We start from the raw sequence: 21,761 nt of genomic DNA on the forward strand, positions 1-21,761 counted from the left end.
ATATGCCGCTGCATTCGCGCTAAACCACGTACGCAAGGGTAAATGATTAGAAACAAACATCGGTCCGGTGAAATCTGAAAAAAATCGTTCAAATCACATGACGCTATTTGTGTGACAGGCAGGAGCCCAGGTCCGGAAAGGGAGAGCGGCTGCCTTGCCTGCTGCCACAGAGCACAGCGCAAGAGCCTTTCGCACTCGCAGGCCCGGCCCGGCCCGGCTCGCTCCCGCCGCGGGGAGATGTCAGCGGCAGAGCCGCCAGCAGCAGCAGCAGCCGCCGCCGCCGCCGCCGCCCGGTGGGGAAATGAAAACCCCACAGCGCTCTCCGGCGGCTCCCCACGCGGCTTTTCAAGAAAAGCATCAATTTGTCAGCGCATGTGAAGAGGGCTGACTCAGCGGGAGGCAGGGTTTATGTAACCCACAGCAATCTATTATTACAAAAAGGGCTTTCAGAAACTCCAGAGAGCAGAGGCGCAGCTGGGGAGATTGATTGTACAGGCAGCGGAAACCCTTCAAGAGAGACTGCTTCCATTAAGGGCCGCCGCTGTCCACCAATTAGACCCCCAAAAAAAAGAAAAGGGGGGAAAAAAAGAAAATCGTTGCTCAGCAGCGGTCGGTGCCAGAGCGCTGCCGAATTACAGCTCACCAATTAAGCCAGGAGCCAGTAACTTCGCTGTAGCAGCAGCAAATATGGCTCTCTCCTGACAGCGAGACAGCAGGCTTAACAGCTCCCTCAGCAAACGTTAGCAGCCTCTGAAGCGCTACACTGCCCGTCAGACTGCACCACGCTTTTTAACACTCGCACTTCGTTCCCCTTCAGACTAAGGTTCTCCTCTTTAACGCAGGACACTACAATTCGTCTTCTAGCGCCGTGCACGAAAACCACGTCCAAAACAAAAACACGTTTTACTCACTAAAGAGACGTGCTCAGCGGTTTAAATCTCACCTGCTAATAACTGTGTAACAACAGTGAAAACACAGGTCATAGGTAATGCAATGGCATTGCTGAATAAACTCTTCAAAGGCAGCGCTGTTACGAACCCTTCAAGAAAAAAAAAGACGTTTGAGTAGGGAGAGGGTCAGTGGACGTTGTCTTCAGAGGAAAGGGTAAATGGTAATCCTACCCTTAGTTGAAGAGTAATGGCTTCTGCAGGTGTGGCTCTAGCTCAATAGCAGAAATGATGTTTTTTCTTTCTACTTTTCAGTGTTGGATTAACCTTTACTTATTCCTTCAAGAAATAATGATATTTTACAGCTCAAAACGCCAAGCCAATGAATCACAAGGCTTGACAGTTCGGGTGTATTACATTTTGTGCTGGAAAAGGTGCATTCGGTCGCCCTCACTGCTGCCTGGGTGTGGAAGAAGTGAACTTCACCTCCCTCCCAGCCAGTGGACTGGACGGCCTTTATTTTAATCATTATCATCTTTTGGCTAAATCCTAGCAATGAAAGGAACGCCAAGTAAGGCACTGTATAGAATGCGCTTTGTTAGGTCTTATTAATCCAGGTTGATTTCTCCTGGCTATGCGCTCCAAGGTTTAAAGATGGTCAAAGAACACGAAAGTGTCTATGTTTCTATTCCAGCAAAACAAAAGACCACGAGAGACGAGGGAGCATGTAAATGACCCCACACACTAACGGAAACAAAAGAGAACAATCTCTCAAGTCTTCAGCCTTGCTAGGGTTACCATGGTGCAAACAGTAATCGTGCCCTAGAGCCACGCTGTTAAGAATTAAATTCCGTGCAGAGAGAAATTTGGCCTTTGTGGTGTCAGGTTCAGTTCAAGGCAGGAACTACAACATGCCCGTCTGCTCGCCCGCCCAGCACAAATCTGCTTCCCGCAGCTCAGCCACGAGCCTAAACGGCACCTTTCCCTTTACAAACTAGCCGGGACCTGGACGCACAAAAGCCTGCCATGGACACATCAAAAGATATTCGATCTAGAGGAAGACTCCTTTTTTTTGATGCTTCAAAAATTCTTTCATGTGCGGCAGGCTGTATCTTTACAGAGATAAGGGATGAGCTCTTCATAAATATCATATTTATTCCCTGAGTACCACGGGAGCACATAATTCAGAAGGCAGAGCAGTGAATGAGTTATGAGGCTCTGACTGCACAAATGGAAAGAGTCTGGTTAATCAACACAGACCATCAATCTATTCTGTTTATTCCACCCTTTACAGCACACTCTAGCTCTAAACTGGGAGATGAGTTACATGCCACTCAGTTATGGGGTTCTGGATTATTTTCAGTTCTCTCCAGCATTCTGGGAATTACATTAATTACACAAACAACATCCTGTGTGAAGAATGCGTATAACAAATGATGTCATGGGGTAAGCAGCTCTACCCCTTGTTATGCTTAGGACCATAAACCGGAGTACAGGCGCTTCACCGATAAAATGTCTTTATAAATCCGAAGTGTTTAAAGTGCAACCCTCCCTTTTATTTCGGAATGTTACTACTTCCGGGTTAGGCGTGTTTGTTGCCTGTTCATGCCACTAATTCATTAAAAAATATTTTGTAGCGCTGCACAGAAAATTGCACCTTACTTTAATTATACATTTGTGATCACAATGCTTTGGAATTCAGCAGTAAGGTATGATCCAGACTGCATCAAAAGAATGTGGAAAGCTGGTTCTCCATTTTCCTCCACTGTTACTTGAATTAGAATTGGAAACACTGTAGAAAAAACCCAACTAAATGCCAATATGGTACCGGACCATAAATTAAGTGGAAATATTTGAATAATACAGTATAGGGTGGTACGGTGTCGCTGTGGTTAGCATCGCAGCCTTGCAGAGCTGGGGCCCTGGGTCCAAGTTCCAGACTGGGGACGCTATGTGCATGGAGTTTAAATGTTCTCCTCATGTTTGTGTGGGTTTCCTCCAGGTGCTCCAGTTTCCTCCTACAGATCAAAGACCTACTAGTTGGTTAATTGGCTTCTGAGAAGACTGGCCCTGGTGTGAGTGTGTGAGTTTCTGTCTGTGTGTGCCCTGTGATGGACTGGTGTCCCACCCAGGGTGCATCCTGCTTTGTGCCTGTTGCTTGCTGGGATAGGTTCTGGCTCCCCTGCAACATTGTATTGCATAAAGCAGTTAGAAAATGGATGGAAGAATATGAATAACAGTGTATAGAATGTAGAATATGGAATTACAGGTGCAATACGCCACTTAGACAGGTGTAATGGATCCTCTTGCAATGTATTCATTCTATAGAAATGTATTCATCCTTATTACTATAACATGGCAGAATAAAAAGAAGTCCTGAGTCATATATATACACATAAAATAGGGTACCACATTTAGTACAACAGTCTAGGTGGGTGCCCTGTGTGAAATATTTGAAAAAGTGCTCATTTTATTCTTCCAGGGCATGGAAGAACAGATGCTAAATTCAACTGATAAAAGATGGCAAAATGAAAGTTGGAACAATCTGCAATCTTCTCCGAAGAAACACTTTTGACAAGGTAAGTCTCTCACATTACATAGCTGAGGAGCAATTTTAAAACTACTTTGCTCAATTAGGAACAGATTTACTGTGCTTTACAGTCTGATGCTGACTAGAACTCTCTGGACAGCAACAGCTTTTATCTGTCACAATACAGAGTGTAAGAAGAGCAAGACAAAAAAAGCAGTCTCAATCAGACAAAAAGATCTTGACAAATATGAGGTATTTGAGGGCGAGACCTAAGGCCCCGAGATAAAAGTTGAAGAAAACCTGTCTTTCAGCTCCGCAACCTCTCTGACTACATTCCACAAAGAAACTAGTTAATACAGTATCTATGAGTACTTCCAGTGAAATGTTCTTTCTTTCTCCTTATGTAATCCTGTCGGTATTCCCTGGGTACTGTAAATACCCACTATCATTTTAATTTAATGCATATTTAATATTTCATCTTTTATAGCAAGCCACATGACAATGCACAAATATCAAGGCGCCGTTAACTCTTGCTTTGCACAAAGATCAGACCGGAACAAAAGTAAATATTAATTAAACAGTAAGAACTGACGGGGAGAGGGTAAGTGGCTGTTGCTATTGTTCACCAGTCTCATGTGCAGAAGTCCTAAGCACACTCAAAACCCAACAGGCAGCAAGATGCTTTACTTCTTCCTAACAGTCGACTTTTTATTGGTAACCTAGAACCATCCGTTTCATAATGAATTGGAATGAAATGTAGGTTTCTGATCAATTTAATCTGGCGAGTAATCTGTGAACTCAGGTGGCGAGTGCAAGACACCGTTTCCATGTCTAAGTTACTGGATTCAGCAACTGGTTGACTTTGCCACCGTGTAACTGGTCCATGTGACTCCTCAGTACCAAGACAAGAAGAAAAAGATTACCTTTTTCAGGTGTAAAGCCTTTCTTAATAAATATGTTTAGTCCAGGTCTCCTAAACATCCTTGCTATTGGATTGGGCCATGTCAAGGAAGCAGTAACATGTTTTGAGTATAAAAATTAGGTACTAACTGGATGTCCGGTAAGGAGAAGAAGCTACCGCTGTCACATCCATGCTTAAATTTTCACATGATGTCTGGAGGAGGTTTACGACAAACATCCACACATGGATTAATTGTTTTAGCTTTTCTTCTTTCGAATCTTAAAATAGAAATAAAAAACTTGCCACCTAATTAAGTCATATTTTCTTTAAGCATTAGTTTTGGTGAATGTTTGAAATCAGGAATGGGTCTTGTTCTACCATATTTACTTCCCTGGGAAAACGAAAGTCGACCATCATCACCATGGACAAAAATGTGACGGAGAAATAAAGCACCAAAGATGAAACACTTATACTGTTACTAGATTTCTCCTATTAAATCTGCTACAGAGGGGCCTCCATGTTTTTTTCCACAGCTATATAGGGAAATGCCATTTTTTTTAACTCTCTTTCCTCTACAAATAAAAATAATTACAAACTAGTAGGGTCTGGACTCTGGACAGAGATGAAGCCCTATTCCCAAGCACTGCAGGGTAATCTAAGCCATCCATTTCTCCTTTAGTTTCTCCTCGGGCTGTTCTCCTGAGACCTCGGCATCATCCTGTTTTTTTTAAAGTATGCTGTGAATGTGCCACATCCTCCCTACTCAGTTTGAACTCCACTGGGGTGTCAAATCTTAAATGCTCAAGCTATCTGGAAACAGTCCAGATGCTTTTTTGGTTTCTCAGCTCCAGCAGGTTACAGGATGTCAAGCAGGATAGATCAGATCTTTGTAGAGCAGTTATCAGTGGTTTAGTGTTACTGCCGCATCGGGGAAGCCACAATCCAAGGTACGTTCACGGTCGTAGCAACGAGTAACTGGGTGCGACCAGATTCCAGCACACTGGTGCAGCAGAGTCTCGATCACATGGTGGAAATCACTGTAGCAAATTCCCCTCTCACACGAATGCACATACCAGACACATTGAGCACCACCACCCTGAAATTCTTTCATTCATTAGGCCTACTGTAATCATATTTACTAAATCAGTTAGCCCCATGCTCAGAATAGCTTTTTTTTTTTACTCCGGCATTCCTACTTTAGAGCCAGGTCTTGTCAGATCTCAGAAACTAACCAATTCCTGGTTAGTACTGGGATGGGAGACCTCTAATTAATATTCATGTAGCTGCTGTGAGTAGTGTTGGTGAAGCAGGAGAGGCACTGTTCCCTCTGGACCAGAACTTCCCAACCAAAGGCCCAGTATGGTAGAAGGACAAGTACACTGTGATAGATGAGATTTGAGTGAGATGTTAAGACAATACGCTGACAACTACTGTAAGTCTTTAAAGATCACACTGCACTGTCTGTAAGATTAGAAGGGGTATGCCCTGGATAGGCTGGCTAAATTCAACTGGTGACGGTTTTTTTTCACTTCTCCACCTGATGTGCTGTTGCCTTATGGCTGCTGCCCTTCAGTGGTGGATGAAGTGTGCTCCCTTTTATATGTTGAGTGCTCTGGGACTCTTTGTGATGAAAAACGCTACACAAATGCAAGGAATCATTAAGTGTCATTTTCCTCTGCCTTATGTGAAAGCTTTCATTAGAAGCAAAAAATCAACACCCGTCCTTCCAAATAGCAAGACATATTTTGCCATTTACCTTGGTACACACCTCTGATTTGGTATGCCTGCGTAGGTCACTGTGGTGCTTTTGCAGTTAATGTGCATAGAACATGAAGGAGTCAGAAATCATCCATGGGCACACCTACATTTTTTAGAAGTGCCTTGTATCATACATACACTAATTTTCACTTTCACACTAATAATTGTATAATATAGTCAGCTCACCCTTTTATTGGCCACATAGATGATGCGGACATTGCAGCACATCATCAGGAAGATGAGGGTGAACAAAGGGATATACCATCTGCAAAGAAACAGGCAAAAAGAAACATTGCAGAAGAACTGTATCATCAGCCAATAAACAAGGACAATGATTCCTACAATTGACCAGGCAAAAATATTTTGCTCCTCTTAAGATAATGGGGAAAAAAGTAACTAAACTGTCATTCACATTTACAAAACATATCAGTGAACTGACTACACTACACTGACAATTAACTGTATAGGAAACAAACTTCTATTGCACATAAAATGAACAAAAGTGTGAATATCATTTGCAAAGCCTGATTTGTCTGGGGATGCAGAAGAATATAGAAGGTTTTCTTGACTTTCACGTACACAGAAAAAGCAAAACTAGATGAACTCCTTCTGAACCTGAGGGAGTTTGAAATGACTCAAAGATCAACAGAGGAAAAAGCCATCAGACCAAACACTGCAACATCAACCGCTATCTATACTAAAGATACAGTATCTAGTCAGCATTCCTGCAGAGAAAGAGATGACTGTTCTGTGACAGTCCAAAACAGCGCAAAATGTACTGTGATGCATCCCAAACTACTACCAAGAACTGAGTTGTGGCCAATTATAATTGCCTACAACGATAAGACATTCACAGACATTGCTTTGGTCACATCGGTAATAGCAGCTGAGGTTAAGCACATGTCAGAGTGAGTTACTGCAACTGTAATTAAGCAAAACGCTGGAAAGGACAACTAAACTTATGTCAGCCCTGTTTCATTTCAGAGCCAGGCATAAGAGGACTTCCTAAGGCTTGTGTGCCCTATAAGTACAGGGACTAGAGCAGAAAGTCTGGGCAACATGCCCTGCACTCTGACAAATGAAAGGCCTGTACAGACCAGCCCCACACTGCACTCTTTATTGAGTCTTAAGGGAGAGGGACACACCAGTGCACATTCTCATAATATCCATAAACACTGGTACTCTTTAAGAAATATGAAATTCCTTTTCGCTGATGTTAACTCTCTGTAATGATGCTATGTAGTTAACTGTTCTAATTCCCCATCACACTTACAGCGAGTATGTTATTTCTACCTGTACAATTTATTTCACATTCATCTTCATTTTGTCTCCTCCACATAAAAATATACCTGCATGAGCAGGATGTAAATCCATTTTGTAAAAGTCTTTAACTCAATATCAAAGTTTAAATTTATCATTCAGGAGGAAATAAGCAGAATATACCACTTATTTTTTTGTAATTCTTTGCTCATTTCTTAGGAAAGCTACATGAACATGAGAAGAAAGAGATAGCTGAGCAGTTGTTCTGCATCTAAATTTAAAGGTTCAATTAAGGAATGCTCATTACAAAAAATATTCAGAAAAGACTACAGGTTTCACAACTTGTGGGAAAAAAAAAAACAGTTGGTGAAAGCCGCTGATCACAACCTGAACAGTACCTAAAAATAAAAATGACAAATCAGAAGGACCCTGCAGGAGGTTTGCAGAGCAGAATTTCTGCAGTATGAAAAGCAGTCAAGCCCCTGGAATAACTATTAAGAGAAGAAACAGCACACATTCCCTCAGCAGTCTCTTAATAACAAACAAGCCAGAGCCATGTCCACAGGTTCTTGTGTTTCACAGATAAGGCGGCAGCAGGTGAAATATTAGCCATAAAAATACACGAGCTCCACAGATCTCAGATAGCACCCTGTGTTTTGCCAACGAGTGTCTGCACAGGGTTTATTGCTGTCAGGCTGTTGTCTGGTCATGGCTTCTGTGATACTCCAACACTATCAGCTGGCTGGGAATGCGGTAAAGAGTAGTTATAAAACAAGCACACTGCACCAGGAGCAAGGACACAGATAAACTCCTAAAGTGCAGCGCTGATAACAAACTTGCTTCACATCAGCGGGAAGCACAAACTCACAAGACAAAGACCCTCTTCCAGTCATTAATACTGTGAACCTGAACAGGGCTTGCTCAGCTACCTGAGCACTGAATTCTATTCCAGGACTGTACTACCTACTGCACAGTGAGTAAAATGGGGTTTCCTTGCACCATTTTCCCCTTTTCAGTTGAAAGGCTTTTCTTTAGAGTCAAACATAAAATGCAAATTAATTGAAACCTTAAGCCTCGCAACAAAACACAATACATGTAATACAAAATAAGCCTGTTTCTACCCTGAAAGTCCTGAGAAGTAGTTTTGGAGGAATGTACTAGACATGGCCTAATACAGACTCTGGAAAAAATGGAGAAACAGAAAGATGGGTCATTCAGAATGAATCAAACTGTACCTCTGTTCTAAACTTGAAAATAATTTTACAATCAGCTCATGTCATGGGCAGCGTGGTGGGGTGGTGGTTAGAGCTGCTATCTCTTGGGTTCTGGCCTGAAATCTGACTTGGACTGCCTTTTTGCTTGGAGTTTGCGTGTTCTCTAACTGGGTACAAGGGTTTTCCCCTATACTCTAAACCCAGGCTGATATTCTATTATTGTCCCTCTTCTGTGTCCCCTGTGAAGGACTGGTGTCCTGTACAGGGTCTAGCCAGCTTTGCAGAATATGCCTCTAGGCGTGGCCTTTGGCTCACTGGAAACTTGCATTTGACTAAGTGGTTATTGAAAATGGATGGATGAATGACTCTATCACAGGAACCTCCCATGGGCTCTGACTCTTAGGTGCAGTATTTCTATTGCACGTTCCTCACTACTCACTCAAAGGGAATGACTGTATATTACAAACCTATTTCGATAATACAGAATACATCTACATTAGTTACAAAGAATTACTGAGACTATGATGTGCAACAGTATCAACAAGGTATGTGAAGAAAATAGCAACAACAAAAAAAGAAATTGAAATGGAAGAAACAATCAAGAACACATGCTTAACTAGCCTGTAAAGTATAATAAATGCCTTCAAATTTTATTTCGTGAACCATTAATGTGTAGGGCAATAATGAGCAGGAGTTACAAAGTGCCTTCATTAGCATGATAATGATCTGTCATTTAGTCTTTTTTTCCACTGCTTTGCAAAGGAAAAGCGTTCAGGGTAAGCCTGAACAGCCTAGTGTTTAATTCTCAGCTTTTAAGTAATTTAAGTCATTTTAGCTTTCCAATTTGAGCAATGACGACGCAGGAATTCTGTCGGTTGGGCTTGTTCCCCTCTTTAAACTACACTGCTGATCTGAGCTGAAATGAACTGTAGCCCCCTGACATGGATTAATCGTCTGTACTATGGACAAAGCTGAGAACGCTGATCCTGCTTCCTTTGTGAGCTGAGACAGATGTACCCAAAGATAAAGGTTTCAGTGGCTGGTGAATTCTTGCAATACCAAACTAGCCGATACGAAATCGGCATATTTCATATACGTTAGCTATGACACCTGCCTTGCGGTAAATTCCTGCTAAATCATCAAGTTAGGCCGCAAAAAAATTCTTGAAGACAGTTATGTGATTTCATCGGCCAAAGCTCCTGTTCTGGCATAACAAGGTGCGAGACAGAAGGCCAGAGAGACACCAGGGCAGGTGTCTCCTTGGGTGTTGCCGACGCCTGCTCTCCTCATTAATTTATAAAGGAGCATCCTTTTTGGCCTCAGCGAAAACTGAACATTTCCAAAGAGGTACAGTACTATATCTGTGTGTCTGAACTTAAAATGGCCAAAATCATTCTTTCTATGACTTCCCAAAACCGTAAGCTTTCATAAGAGTGTAATATGATACAGCTCATTTATTGCTAGTCAATTCAAATAGTTAAAAAAATATTTTGAGAAAATAGAAAACAGTGATGGGCAAGACTGTGGTGCAGTATTTAGCATTGCTGTTTTGCAGTGCTGGGATCCTGGGTTCAGTGCCTGGGGTGCTATTTTAATGGAGTATGTAAGTTCTTCCCAGGTTTGTGTGGGTTTCCTCTGGGGTGTCCCAGTCTTGTCCTGTGGTAGGTTAATTGGGTTCTGGGAAGAAAACTGGACCTGGTGTGAATGCGTGCAGTGAATGGGTCATGTGTGCCCTATGGTAGACTGGGGTATGCGGTCTTATTTCTTTGCTTGGCAGGATAGGCTTCAGCTCCTCCTAGATCCTGTAATGGATAAAGTGGTTCGAAAACAACTAAATGGATAAAACTGTGATAGGGAATTCAGGTGGTGTAAACAATGCAGAGCCAATTTTCTGGCTCTAAAACATCTAAATTCCTTGGTATCTAAAACGAATTCTTTCATGCAAATAATTGCCATATTCTAGCAAATCTTATCAGTGACAACAGATTATGTGGGGGAGCAGTGAGCAGGCCATGTGCTCTTCCTCTAATTAATGACAAGGTGGGATGGTTTTACTACATGAGACAGCTCTGCCTCCAAGTACGACATTGTCCCTTGTCCCTATTCTTGCATTAATTCCACAAAGAACAATAGAATGTGATTGAGAAGCAGTGACTGAAATCATTGAAAATCTAGTGGTGAAGGCACCTCAAAGTATCTCGAAGTAGTCACTCTAAAAAAACGGATAAATACAAAGGAATCTGACAGCAAGGTTACTCACAGTGACAGCAAACCATAAGGAAGAGTGTTACTAATCTCAGGGAGACACACTTACTGCCAGTGCTACAGACACAGTGACAAGTGCTGCCACTCCAAAGTTTCCTCCGAACATGTTACACAAGTATTTGCTCTGTGGGGACAGGCACTGGGACAGCTGTTATTTCTGTACCAGCAGAGGAAAACACATGGTCAAGTCAAACGAACAGTCATCTGGCAGCCATGTGTGGTGGTATAGTGTGACATTTGTTGACACTGTTGAAACACTTGAACTAAAAACAGCACAAGTACTATCTTAAAATAACATTTTAAAAATGTGGAATTCTGTGGTGTTTAAAATGCGCACCACAGGGGTGTCCGATCCTGGTCCCGGACGGCCAGTGTGTCTGCTGGTTTTCAGTCCAGCACAGCTTTTAACAAGCTAAAAAGAGAAGAAAAGAAACACAATGTTTCAGCTGTGGAGCCTTCTTCACACCTGGAGAAGGCCCCACAGCCGAAACACTGTGTTTCTTTTCTTCTCTTTTCAGCATGGAATAAACCTTTACTTGTTCCTTTGCAGCCTACGCATGCTGACGCAGCTGCCTACTTGAACTGCTTGAACTCTTCAGGTGCTGCTGCCTTCAAGAGCCCTAGAAAACCTGCAGACAGACCAGCCCTCCAGGACCAGGACTGGACACCCCTGCAGTCGATCCTGCTCAGAAGCACTGCCCTGTGTAAATATTTCAGTCTGCAGCCACGCTTCGTTTGCCTCTAGCTGAAACACCAGATGTACAGGTGGCAGAGTTTCAGCTGGAGCTGAAGAATGTCACGCTGCTCAGGCAGTCTAACACTGCTGAGGGTCAGGGCTCCAGTCTGCAGGTCCAAAGAGCAACTGGCTAGACAGGAAAAAACATAAACAGCCCTTGATTTCCTCTTCTTGCAACTTTAATTCGATATATTTCCCAATTATATTGCTACAAACATTTCTGGTTGGAAGCAAAGTTGCCTCAGACTAAATATGCATATTTCACTACAATAAATCAACATGAAAACTGAGACATGCTGCTCTAACACCTGAGGTATGAGTGCAGGAACTGCTCATTTTTAAAGAGAAGCCATGGAGTGTCTGGTATGTGTCCCCTGGGCTCCCCATCCAGGCAACAATCTTTCAAAAATTAAATTTCTAGTGGCAGAAATGTATACGGTTTATGTATAATATCATACTCCATGCGACACTTGACCACAGGCTTCGGTTAGTCGAAGAAGAACCGGGGACGTGGATTCGTGTGGTAAAGAGCTCTGAACACGGCCAAAAAAAAAAACAACTGCTAGTAATCAAGGGAGTGAAAAATCTCTATAGGTTTCAGATCCAACAAAGACATACACCTTGTCAGGGAACTCTTTTAACACCCCTGATCAGTCTAAATCCTGTTAAACAGGAGCTTGATTGTGCAGGTTGCTGCAGGCAAGTGCTTACAAAGAAACAGGATTACAGCAGCTGTAGGTAGGACACGTTCTTTTCTAAAATGCAACAGGCTGAGCCCCTTCCGATCTTTCAGTCTTTGCAAACTCAGTTTCGTATTCAGCGTCTGTTTGATGCAGCGCCTATCGGCTGGCTGTCAATCAGGCAGAAAAAGGATGCAGCACCCCGCTGGAAGCTAGTAACAGTAACAACATGTGTCGTCTGTGCAGGGTCTTTCAGAGCACAAGGCTGATATAAAAAGCTGCTGCAAGCAGCGCGCAAAATAATGGCGAGGGAAAACAGTTAAACTGCTTAAAAGCATCATTTCAGTCTCTGGCCAATCTGCTCCTTTTCATTTTTACTTCATCCACACATTTCATTTTTGAAACCCACATTCCTGTCTCTCTTACAAAAGGCAAACTGACTGGTGTGGTTTGTTAGGCTGTCCAGAACCAAATAAGAGCAGTGGAGCCTGGAATATACTGCATACATTCTCAAAATTACAGAGGGCTGAGTTCATTTCCAACCGTCTGCTGCTACACCCGGCGAACGGAGCTGTATCTCCCAATCTAATGCCGCACGCAAGAGTTTCCCTCACGCTGTCTGCCTCCTAATCCTCATTCTCTATTGATGTAATTAGACTTAATGAAGATTCACAGATCACGTCAAACCTTAATCCCTTACCTAATCTCCATCATTGGAGAGCACACTCCTGTATCCTTTAAGCGCTATGGAAACAGGCTGCGGAGCTTGAGCAAGGTAGCTCCTAAAGCATGAAGGACCAGTGTTCTGTTTATAAAAAGGCCGAGCTCTTTAGCACTAAGATAGCATCTCATTCCGGTGGCAAACAGCTACAGCTAAGCTTTTACTGATGATTTTTCCAGTCAATAATACCCTGTCAAATAAAAGGAGCAGAAACACCAGGCCGCTGCACAATATTACTTTCAGTGGCAGGCGGCAGAACTGTGTCCTGCAGTCCCAGGCACCAATACCTTAACGTCCTTTTCTGCAATCTGGCAAAAATTTAGGGATATACCAACTGCATCTTTTTGTTCAGAACCATGCTAACTGTTGGCTTGTAATGTTTTTAAACTGTATCCAAAATATCAGTTGAGCAACTAAAATAAAATGAGAAGTCACCAAGACGTACACCTCTAGTTAAAACTTATATTTTTAACCACTTCATGGGTGGACTCCTAACTTTGTCTTGTTTTATAAAGCACAAGGATAAAATACATTTTTCATTTTTAAGCGTTTGCACTTGCCTACATTGAGGGAATGTTAAAATTTTGGGGGGAAAACAACTGAAAACTACTCAAGCTCGATAACTTATATTGAACATCAGGGCGAAGGACGATTGAATCACGCTTCATTAGGATGAAGCAATTACATATGCAATGGAGCCAGTGCATTAGGAGTTTAAAAACTGAGAAATACATTAGTTCTAAATGAATGGAGCTCAGATGTTCTCCATTGCTCATCAAGACAGACTGGAGATGGAGGTACTCACTATAAAGAGCGATAAGACAGAAGGAATTTTTTTCTAAACTGTCCAAATTGAATCTATACTAAGCTCTCAAACAAGCTTGCATGGAACAGAAGCTGCACACAGCTAGTGCTGTTTAAAAAGAATCTATGACCAAAGGACTGCAGGCTACTAAAACTCATTGATCAGGCTGCAAGACATTTAGTGCACCAGTGGTAATGAAATCATATTGAATGCCAAGAAGAAAAATGTTGCTGAACTACACCTGCAAATGACAGGGGAATGAAGGCAGATAGAGACGGAGGATTCCAGGATGTCGAAAAAGACACCGTTCTTCTAATGTACCAATAGACTCAGAAAACAGCATCAAACAAAAGCACACCACTACAAGTTCCAATCCAAAATTTCATATCATATATCTACTCTGTGTCGTCTCCTCGAATATGTTTATCGTAAGTGGTGAGCAAATATCATACTTCAGCTGTTAAGGGTCACTTAGTGGTAAAGATTTACAATGTAGTATTGTTACAAATTCATACTGAATGTGAATATAAGGCTGAAAGAATCTTGCTACAGGACCCACAGGTACACTAGGTCTGGCTTCACAAGCCTGATATGTACAGCAAGTGAATGTATCCTGTCTATTTAAGGTAAAGAACTGATTATGCAAAGGAGACATTCATTTTAAAGGAGGGGACAACAAAAAGGGCTGAAAGAATCAGAACAAATAAAACAGTCATCGATGTCCTTAAAAATGAAACTAACGAAAAAATAAAGAAAAAGAAGGGAGATCTTCACCTTATTTCCTCTGTGTGAAACCGCATAGTGAAAAAAAAAGTAAAACTTGAATTTGCTTATTAACTGCACAGAAAATCCATCCCTTTGGAGTGAATATTATTTTTTTTTTCTTTTCTCCTTTTCCATTTTGAAAAACATTCGGGCTGCATTTATCTTAAGAAAGAACAACTGCTTCATTATGCGCTTGTCAGCTTATCTGCACCAGGCCTCCAGACTAACAGTGAAAATGACGCCTACTCCTTTGGAACTAGCAGCTCCAGTCGGTGCCCACAAAGACAATGCCAACTTGGCAGACAGATTTTAATATTTGCTCAAACCCAGGGGCACAGCTGCAAGGCTTCCAAAGCAATAAAGCGCAGGATTAGACTCTATTGTTCCTCAACAAAGGTAGCTGCACCAATGTGTATAGCACGGGGCTGAAAACTTTTCCCCCTGCAATCTTGGTCAAGCGCAATTTGGTTAATGGAGATCAACGGCCCCTTTTTTTTTCTCTGGGAGGCGAACACACCTACTGTAGCGGTGCAAACTTGCCCAGCACAATGCAATCACACCCTGGCAATGGCAGAGGCAGACTGATCAATGGGACTGTGAGCAGCAGAGTGTGACAGAGCTTACAAGGGAGGGGGCTGTGGGAATCAGGCAAGCGCAGAGCCCGGCACTAATACATTCCGCGGCTTTTGATGTGGCAGGGAACGCTGCTCTGGCAGGGGGGGGGGGGAAAGCTGTTCCAAAGCCTCTCATCTGTCTGCGTCCCTCCCCACAGCGCTCCCCCACAGTCAGGTTAACACACAGATCACCCGCCTTTGGCAGCCCTTGGCAGCCCTCAGCTGAGGCTGTGCTGCACTCCAAGCTCTCTCATCGTCCGCTAGCCTTCCCAGACTGGCACAGAGAAGGGATGAGCTGTGCTCCTCGTGAAAGGCCGCAGCGTGAAAAATGAAGTGCTGGATTCAATTAAACTCAGCGGAATTTTTTACGCGCTCCCAGCTGAAGAATGAATTTTGCCCCCGTTTCACAAGCTGTAAGGCTTGATTTTTTGCCTTATTCCTTCAACTACTAATTCGTGTCCAGAAGACACGAGCGAGGGCATATTAATTTCAAAGACCCGGTTGACGTAAATGAAAGTTTTACACAGACAAAAGAGAATTTGATTAAACCTGCTAATTGGCTTTATTTTTCTGGATCAACTGTGACCAAAACGAAGATTCAATAATATGTGATTTCAACAGGCAATGCAGCTAATTTTAAGATGGTTGTTTTTAACCGTAAAATAAATTCCACGTGGCTTTTATACAGTCCCGACGTCAGCATCTGACATTGCAACACCTCTCGTGATGGTGCATAGCACAGTGGTCCTATTGAAATAATACGGCTGCTTCTAGGCTTAGTCTTGTTCCTGCTTCCCACAGCACAGTGGATCGGAGCAACACCACCAGGCAGATCAAACGACACTGACAGTGTTAAGAAGCAATATGAAACAAAAGCCACTCCCACAGCCTTCTACAACAGGGACTGCGTGTAGGAGAGGTTCTGCTGTCACCGGGGACTGATGTACCGCTCCTGGATAGAGCTTACGCCTGCCATGCCACACATCAACAAGCTGAATATCGAAGAAGGGCAAGGGGCTTTCCATCAGAGACTAGAGCCTTTATTGTCCCAAGGCAACTGCTTTTGTTAGTCGCTGCTAAATGTATGTGCCCTTATTCATGGATACAGCAGAGACCTCTGAAAGCACCACTCACCTTCTGTGACTCTAGGTTTCTAAGGCCTAACAAATATGTAAGTATTTTGTTATTTTTACAAGGGAGTCTCTAACTATCATCATGTGAGATTAATGTGAAAACAGACTAGTACCATAACAGACAAATTAAATACTATTTGGATACAGTGTTTAAAAGATTCACTTCAAATTGCGCCCTTTACAAAGACATTTTAATATATATAGTATATATTCTCACATAAATGTGCGGACACACATACCCACAATCCAGGCATCATTTTTCATGGGCACTTAGCTATCAAATGCCTTTTCCTCGATTGTGACAACTTTAGGAGAAAAACTGTGAGTGTTTCTGTTTTTTTCATACATTGCCCTTCACACATTGAGAAACCTAAACGATGAAGAAACTCAGAGAGCGAAAGCAATGTCTTTCCTGGGCCTTTTCCACACAGGCCTCCAGAGAGAGAGAAGTGGGCAGCAGACAGTGTTAGGCTGCTATACTGGCAAATGCATTCTAAGCTAAGGTCAATTCACACACATCTTCCTTTTCTCAGACCACAGAAGTGAAGTTCTCCCAGTGGAATGCTGAGCAACACACAACATTCAGGACAAGAAAAAAAGCACGAAGAAAAGAAGAACACAAGGGCCCCAAAAGGTATTTCGTTTTCTCTCTCAGTTCCAACCACTTGGACTGGAGTTACAATACACTTGTTTCTCTCAGTGTGAGTAATAAAACATTTAGTATGTTTTCCACTATACAAAAAAGATGAGAATATTAACTTTTTATACAAACCCGGTCTTTTGAAGATAACATAAGTGTAGATTGAAAGAGGAGCTGTAACCACGTATTCCACCAAAATAAAATGTCCAAATCCTACTGAAAATACTTAAAATACAGTCATGCGTGGAACTAGACTTGCTTTGAAGAAGAATCTGCTTAAGTTCGGGTGCAATTATGTCATTAAGACCCTTGATGTCCATAAGGTAAGACAAATAGCTCCTCTTCTCTTAAAGATGGATAACTTTGACAGCTTGGCATAACCACGGTTCCACCTACTTGTGAGGGCATACAGGGAAAAATTCAGCCCTTGGTAAAGCACACAATAGGAGCGATGAAAGCAGAGGTATATTCTAGAAGTCTGGCAACACTTGGCATCTTAGGCAGAATTTACTTGTTTAATTGTGGTCTCCTGAACTTGTCCGTCGAAAGCATTCGATACAGACCAGGATCTCTATTAAAAGATTCTCCACAGCTTTCCTGGAAAGGCATTATTGCCAAAAAAAAAAAAAAAAGAAGTGCTAAAATCAGTAGTGACAGAAACAACCCAGATCAACCCACAGTGAATATGCAACTGTACTGTAATAAGTACCAGATGTGCTAAACTGGCCCGAAACACTAGTTTTTGCAACCCAAAACATTGAGGCAGTACACGGACAACTGAGCTTTACATGTCTTTCTGAAACAGCTTGCTCCTAGCGCACACAGGAACACGCTTTTAAACCATACTGGCTTTTTTTCAGACATGTTCGTGATCAAGCTATCCACCTATAGGTAAACACAACTTTTCAAATGAACACAAACAAGCTCGTAAATACAATCTTTCAGCAACATGGCCCACGTCTTGGAAGTCCAGCCCCAGTACAAAGGGCTCAGATCTGATCGCCAGTGTGGGGCCTCTTTCCCATTACCTAACAAGATGTAGGAATTCTTTACTCCGCACACTTAGCGCTGATCTCATCTGTGTGGCAGCACTCTGACACTCCCGCTAACTGGAGGTATTTACAGTGACGGGATGCTTTCTCAAGGCACGCCACCATCCTCGAGGACTGAGCCCTGCTCCCCAAGGCGGGCTGTGGGCTTTGATCCCAGGGTTCGAGTGTACTTACATGCCAAATCTCCAGGCTACGTGATCGTCTGTAATCCAGCTGGAAAGAAAGAAGAATTCTTTTACTATACTGGGAATTAGGGCACAGCTGAAGCTATTAATACACCAGAGTGACGGCCCTCTTGTCAAAAAGTAGGGCTCCTCGGAGTCATGCCTTCTCTCAGAGGAGGGGAGGGTGAGCAGGCTGGCTGTACTTAGCCTCATCGAGATTTTCTGGTGTAAGCATAAAATTTTTCGACCATAATTTACAAAAACAGATGACTGATGCACCGTGAATGTGGTGAGGCAAGGAGGTGAGCTACTTTATGTGCTCATTGTGCACTATCACACAGCACATAAACTGTCAAAGAATCCAGAGGAACATGTGTCTGCCAAAGGGCCCCTGGTAAAGCTTAAAGTTAGCTGTATAAACCACATGTAAAATCAACAACCATGCTTACGATAGATTTTCCCTTATTAATGCATTTGCTTCGGTCAAAGTTTGTAGCGCATCTACAGGCCCACAACCCTGCTCGGAATATAGTATTAACTGCACACCTGTTAGTACTGTGGCGATCAATCCACCCTGAAAGAAATAGCTCAGGAAGTCATGACTTGTACAGACAGATCTAGGAGCCTATGACCTGTAGTATAGGCAGCACAGGCAGTGGTGTTCCTCCAGAAATGTGTTTTCATTCCTACTGTGGATGTTCAAGGCTGGGACAAACAGGAACCCGCTGCTGTAAGAGATCTTGTCACAAGAACCTCCGAAACAATCCAAACAGTGTGGTGACTAAGAGATGGAAATGAAAAACCACTGAGGTACACTCTGTAGCTCACGTTTAGCTCAGGCCTCTTGAAGAGCCTAGATCTATTCCACTAAGCCTTTCCTTCCTGTTATCTGAATTGTTTTCTTTTGTGTATGCCCAGGAACTTAGGAAGATTAAAAAACTACCTAAAACCATTTGGCCATAAGCAGTCATATATAGCACTGGTATTCGATATTCAGATCTACAAACAATTAATGGAGAAGTTTAAAAATGTCTTGTGGGTTACAGCACTAAATCTAACCCTAACCCTAAAATGCTTTCTGCCCTACTATTTTCCCTTAGTACTTAAAATTCATCTCTGGGGACTTCTTTGGGGCTCCAATGGTAAAGGCGCAGGTTGAGCTGGATGATCCAGCTGTCATGGGTTCGAGCCCAAGCCATGGCACTGTGACTGTGACCGGGTCGCCATACCAACTGGCTGCGTGCTGCTGAGGGCAGAGTGGGAAAAGGCGTGGAAACATAAGAGACTGGGAACAGGAAGCACGTCTTTCCCCAAAGGGTTGTGGGAGTATGGAACAAACTACCCAGCCATGTTGTTAAAGATGGATAATTAATAAAGATCAATTAACTGATAGCTAACAAACAGGCCAGATGGGTCTAATTTTAACTGTTCTTATTTTCTTAAGGTTAATGTGAATACTTAAATGGTTTGGTTGTTCAGGGGCAAACTTCACAGCACGTGATCCCAGGAAACAGGTTGGTGATATTCAAGTTTCAGTTTTAAATAGAAGCAGCTTCTAAGGGTTTGTAGGAAACCTCTAACTTGATTAAATATAGAGAGTGGAAGCTAAGGCCTTTCTTTTGGGCCTGAGGTCCAGCAGATTCGCCTGCAGCAGCTACCACAGGTGTGCACTGCAGAAGGATGACCTACGTGGAAAAAAAGAAGGTGAAGACAGGAAGCTCAGATTGAGCTGCAATCAATCACCCTCATTAGAAATAGCTGCGAAAGAAGAGTTTCCTGTTCGGAGAGATGCCATGTTTTCCAGACATCTGTCTTTCATCCACACATCACGTCTTCATGGGTTTATGAGGCCTAAACAATATGTAAGGGGGAACAACAGAATCAGAAATCTGGACAGCCTGCATGGAATAACCAGAATTTCTTCAGGTGTGTGTCATGATGCCAGCGTACCAGGATTAAATCAAACAGACAGCTCTAACAAACCAGTAGAAATAACAGATGAAACTTTGGCAGAGCTAGGCCTCTTTATCTGAAGGGCTGATCTTTCACACTGCAGTATGGAGAATGTAACATCTGCTTGCTTCCCTCTCCATGGACGTGGATTTGGAAACTCACCTGTCTAATCTATCCCAATATCATAAAGGAGGAAAAAGCATAATGGTAGAACTAATACAATTCAAGCAAGGAAGTGCATTTATTTCTGTTACGGAGACGCAAACTTAAATGTCACAAGGGAAAACGTGTCCATCTGTTTAAGTCTTTGTCTACCTGTTAAAAAATGAACTAAATCATTTCATATGCTTGCTGAGCACTAAAGTCGTCAAAAATAGTATGTGAGAAAGGAGAGGGTCATTTTCTACATATAACAATATATGATCAGTCGTGACAAATGCAATGCTGAGTACTGTTGATGGCAATGTGGGTAAAAATGAAATTATTTCATTTGCCTATCAACAAAATCTCTATCTTCAGTATGTGCAGCACCCATGGATCTAACTACCTGCACTTTTCTAAGGCTGTGAAAAAGCCCCAACGCTGAAGATCAAATTTACAAGACAGTGAAATGTCCCCTAATTTCAGTGTCCTGCTGGACTTCCCCCATCATCTGATGAATGGAATCTCTGGATGACATTGTGACAGACAGCCTAAGAGTATAAGGTTGCTCTTAGCATGGGAAGTACAGCATATAAAGGTAAACTGCACAAAAATAAGATGTAGTAATATCGTGGGATGGGTGTAGCACTTCAGGATCTCTGCAGCAGCAAGTAGCTCTGCGACCGGAATGGAGACTGTGCAGAGACACAGCTCAGCGCACACACCTCACGATGCGCCGGCTTAGGCTGCCGCTCCGAAAGGCACCTCGGAGACAGAGACACCATAATTTCAGCCCAATGTGACTTAGACAGAGTAGGCTGCGGAGTGGCGTGTACATCCCAGCAGCAGGACAGATTTGGTTCACGGCTTCAAAGCGTACTGTTCCAGCACTGCCCGTCGTTTGTCAAGGGAAGTCCTTGAGGCCTCGAGTAAAGGGACAGCTAGCGTTGATTGCCTATATTTCATAGGACTTGCCAGAGGCACGTGGTGAGCAGAGAAACGGAACAACTGGCACCCTATCAATTCTAGGCAATGGCACGACAGTGGCAGTACCAGGGCACCTCAGTCTGGCAGCAACTAGTAATTTCCTGCTGGCTACATCCCCATCCAGCTGCACTGAGTTATACTGCTCCATATGACTGCGTTTATGATCTCCGCAATCTCTCTCTCTGGCTTCCGTTACTCAAATAGTGAGCGTCAATTATTTTACTCTCTTTCCACCTGGGGTTCGAGGAGAATTCCAGAGGTCTGATTGTTGTCTAGACGAGAACAGGCCAGCTGGGTCAGAGGGGCAACGCTCGACACCATCTTTCATTCGTGAGGAAGCCAAGACAACGGCTCTCAACAGCAGCAAATGGCACGAGGACAAAAAGGCAGAAGGAAAGCGTAGAAGAAGTAGGGTACAGTCACACAATTTATTTAAAAACAACTTAAATAGAACACAAATCTGTGCAGCAGCAGTGGCATTCCAAAAGGCCTTTAGCTGCTATAAGCAGAGTAACCACTGGTCAGGCCGTCTAATGTGGAAATGAAAGAAGTGCC

General features: G+C 42.9%; 1 protein-coding gene across 4 annotated transcripts in view; it reads right to left on the reverse strand.

Moving 5' to 3' along the window:
* LOC148835847 (uncharacterized) overlaps positions 1 to 21,761 on the reverse strand; it is a 150,131-nt gene that overhangs the window by 49,152 nt on the left and 79,218 nt on the right. For all 4 annotated transcript variants that reach the window (XM_088913250.1, XM_088913254.1, XM_088913251.1 and 1 more), the window contains 2 exons: positions 18,136 to 18,174; positions 6,263 to 6,341 (listed from right to left, as the gene is read on the reverse strand). In XM_088913250.1, coding sequence (XP_088769376.1) covers positions 6,263 to 6,341; positions 18,136 to 18,174 — 118 coding nt within the window. The remainder of the gene's footprint in view (positions 1 to 6,262; positions 6,342 to 18,135; positions 18,175 to 21,761) is intronic.

This window comes from Atractosteus spatula, chromosome 4 (genome assembly GCF_055471065.1).
Source record: "Atractosteus spatula isolate fAtrSpa1 chromosome 4, fAtrSpa1.hap1, whole genome shotgun sequence".
Classification (NCBI taxonomy): Eukaryota; Metazoa; Chordata; class Actinopteri; order Semionotiformes; family Lepisosteidae; genus Atractosteus; species Atractosteus spatula.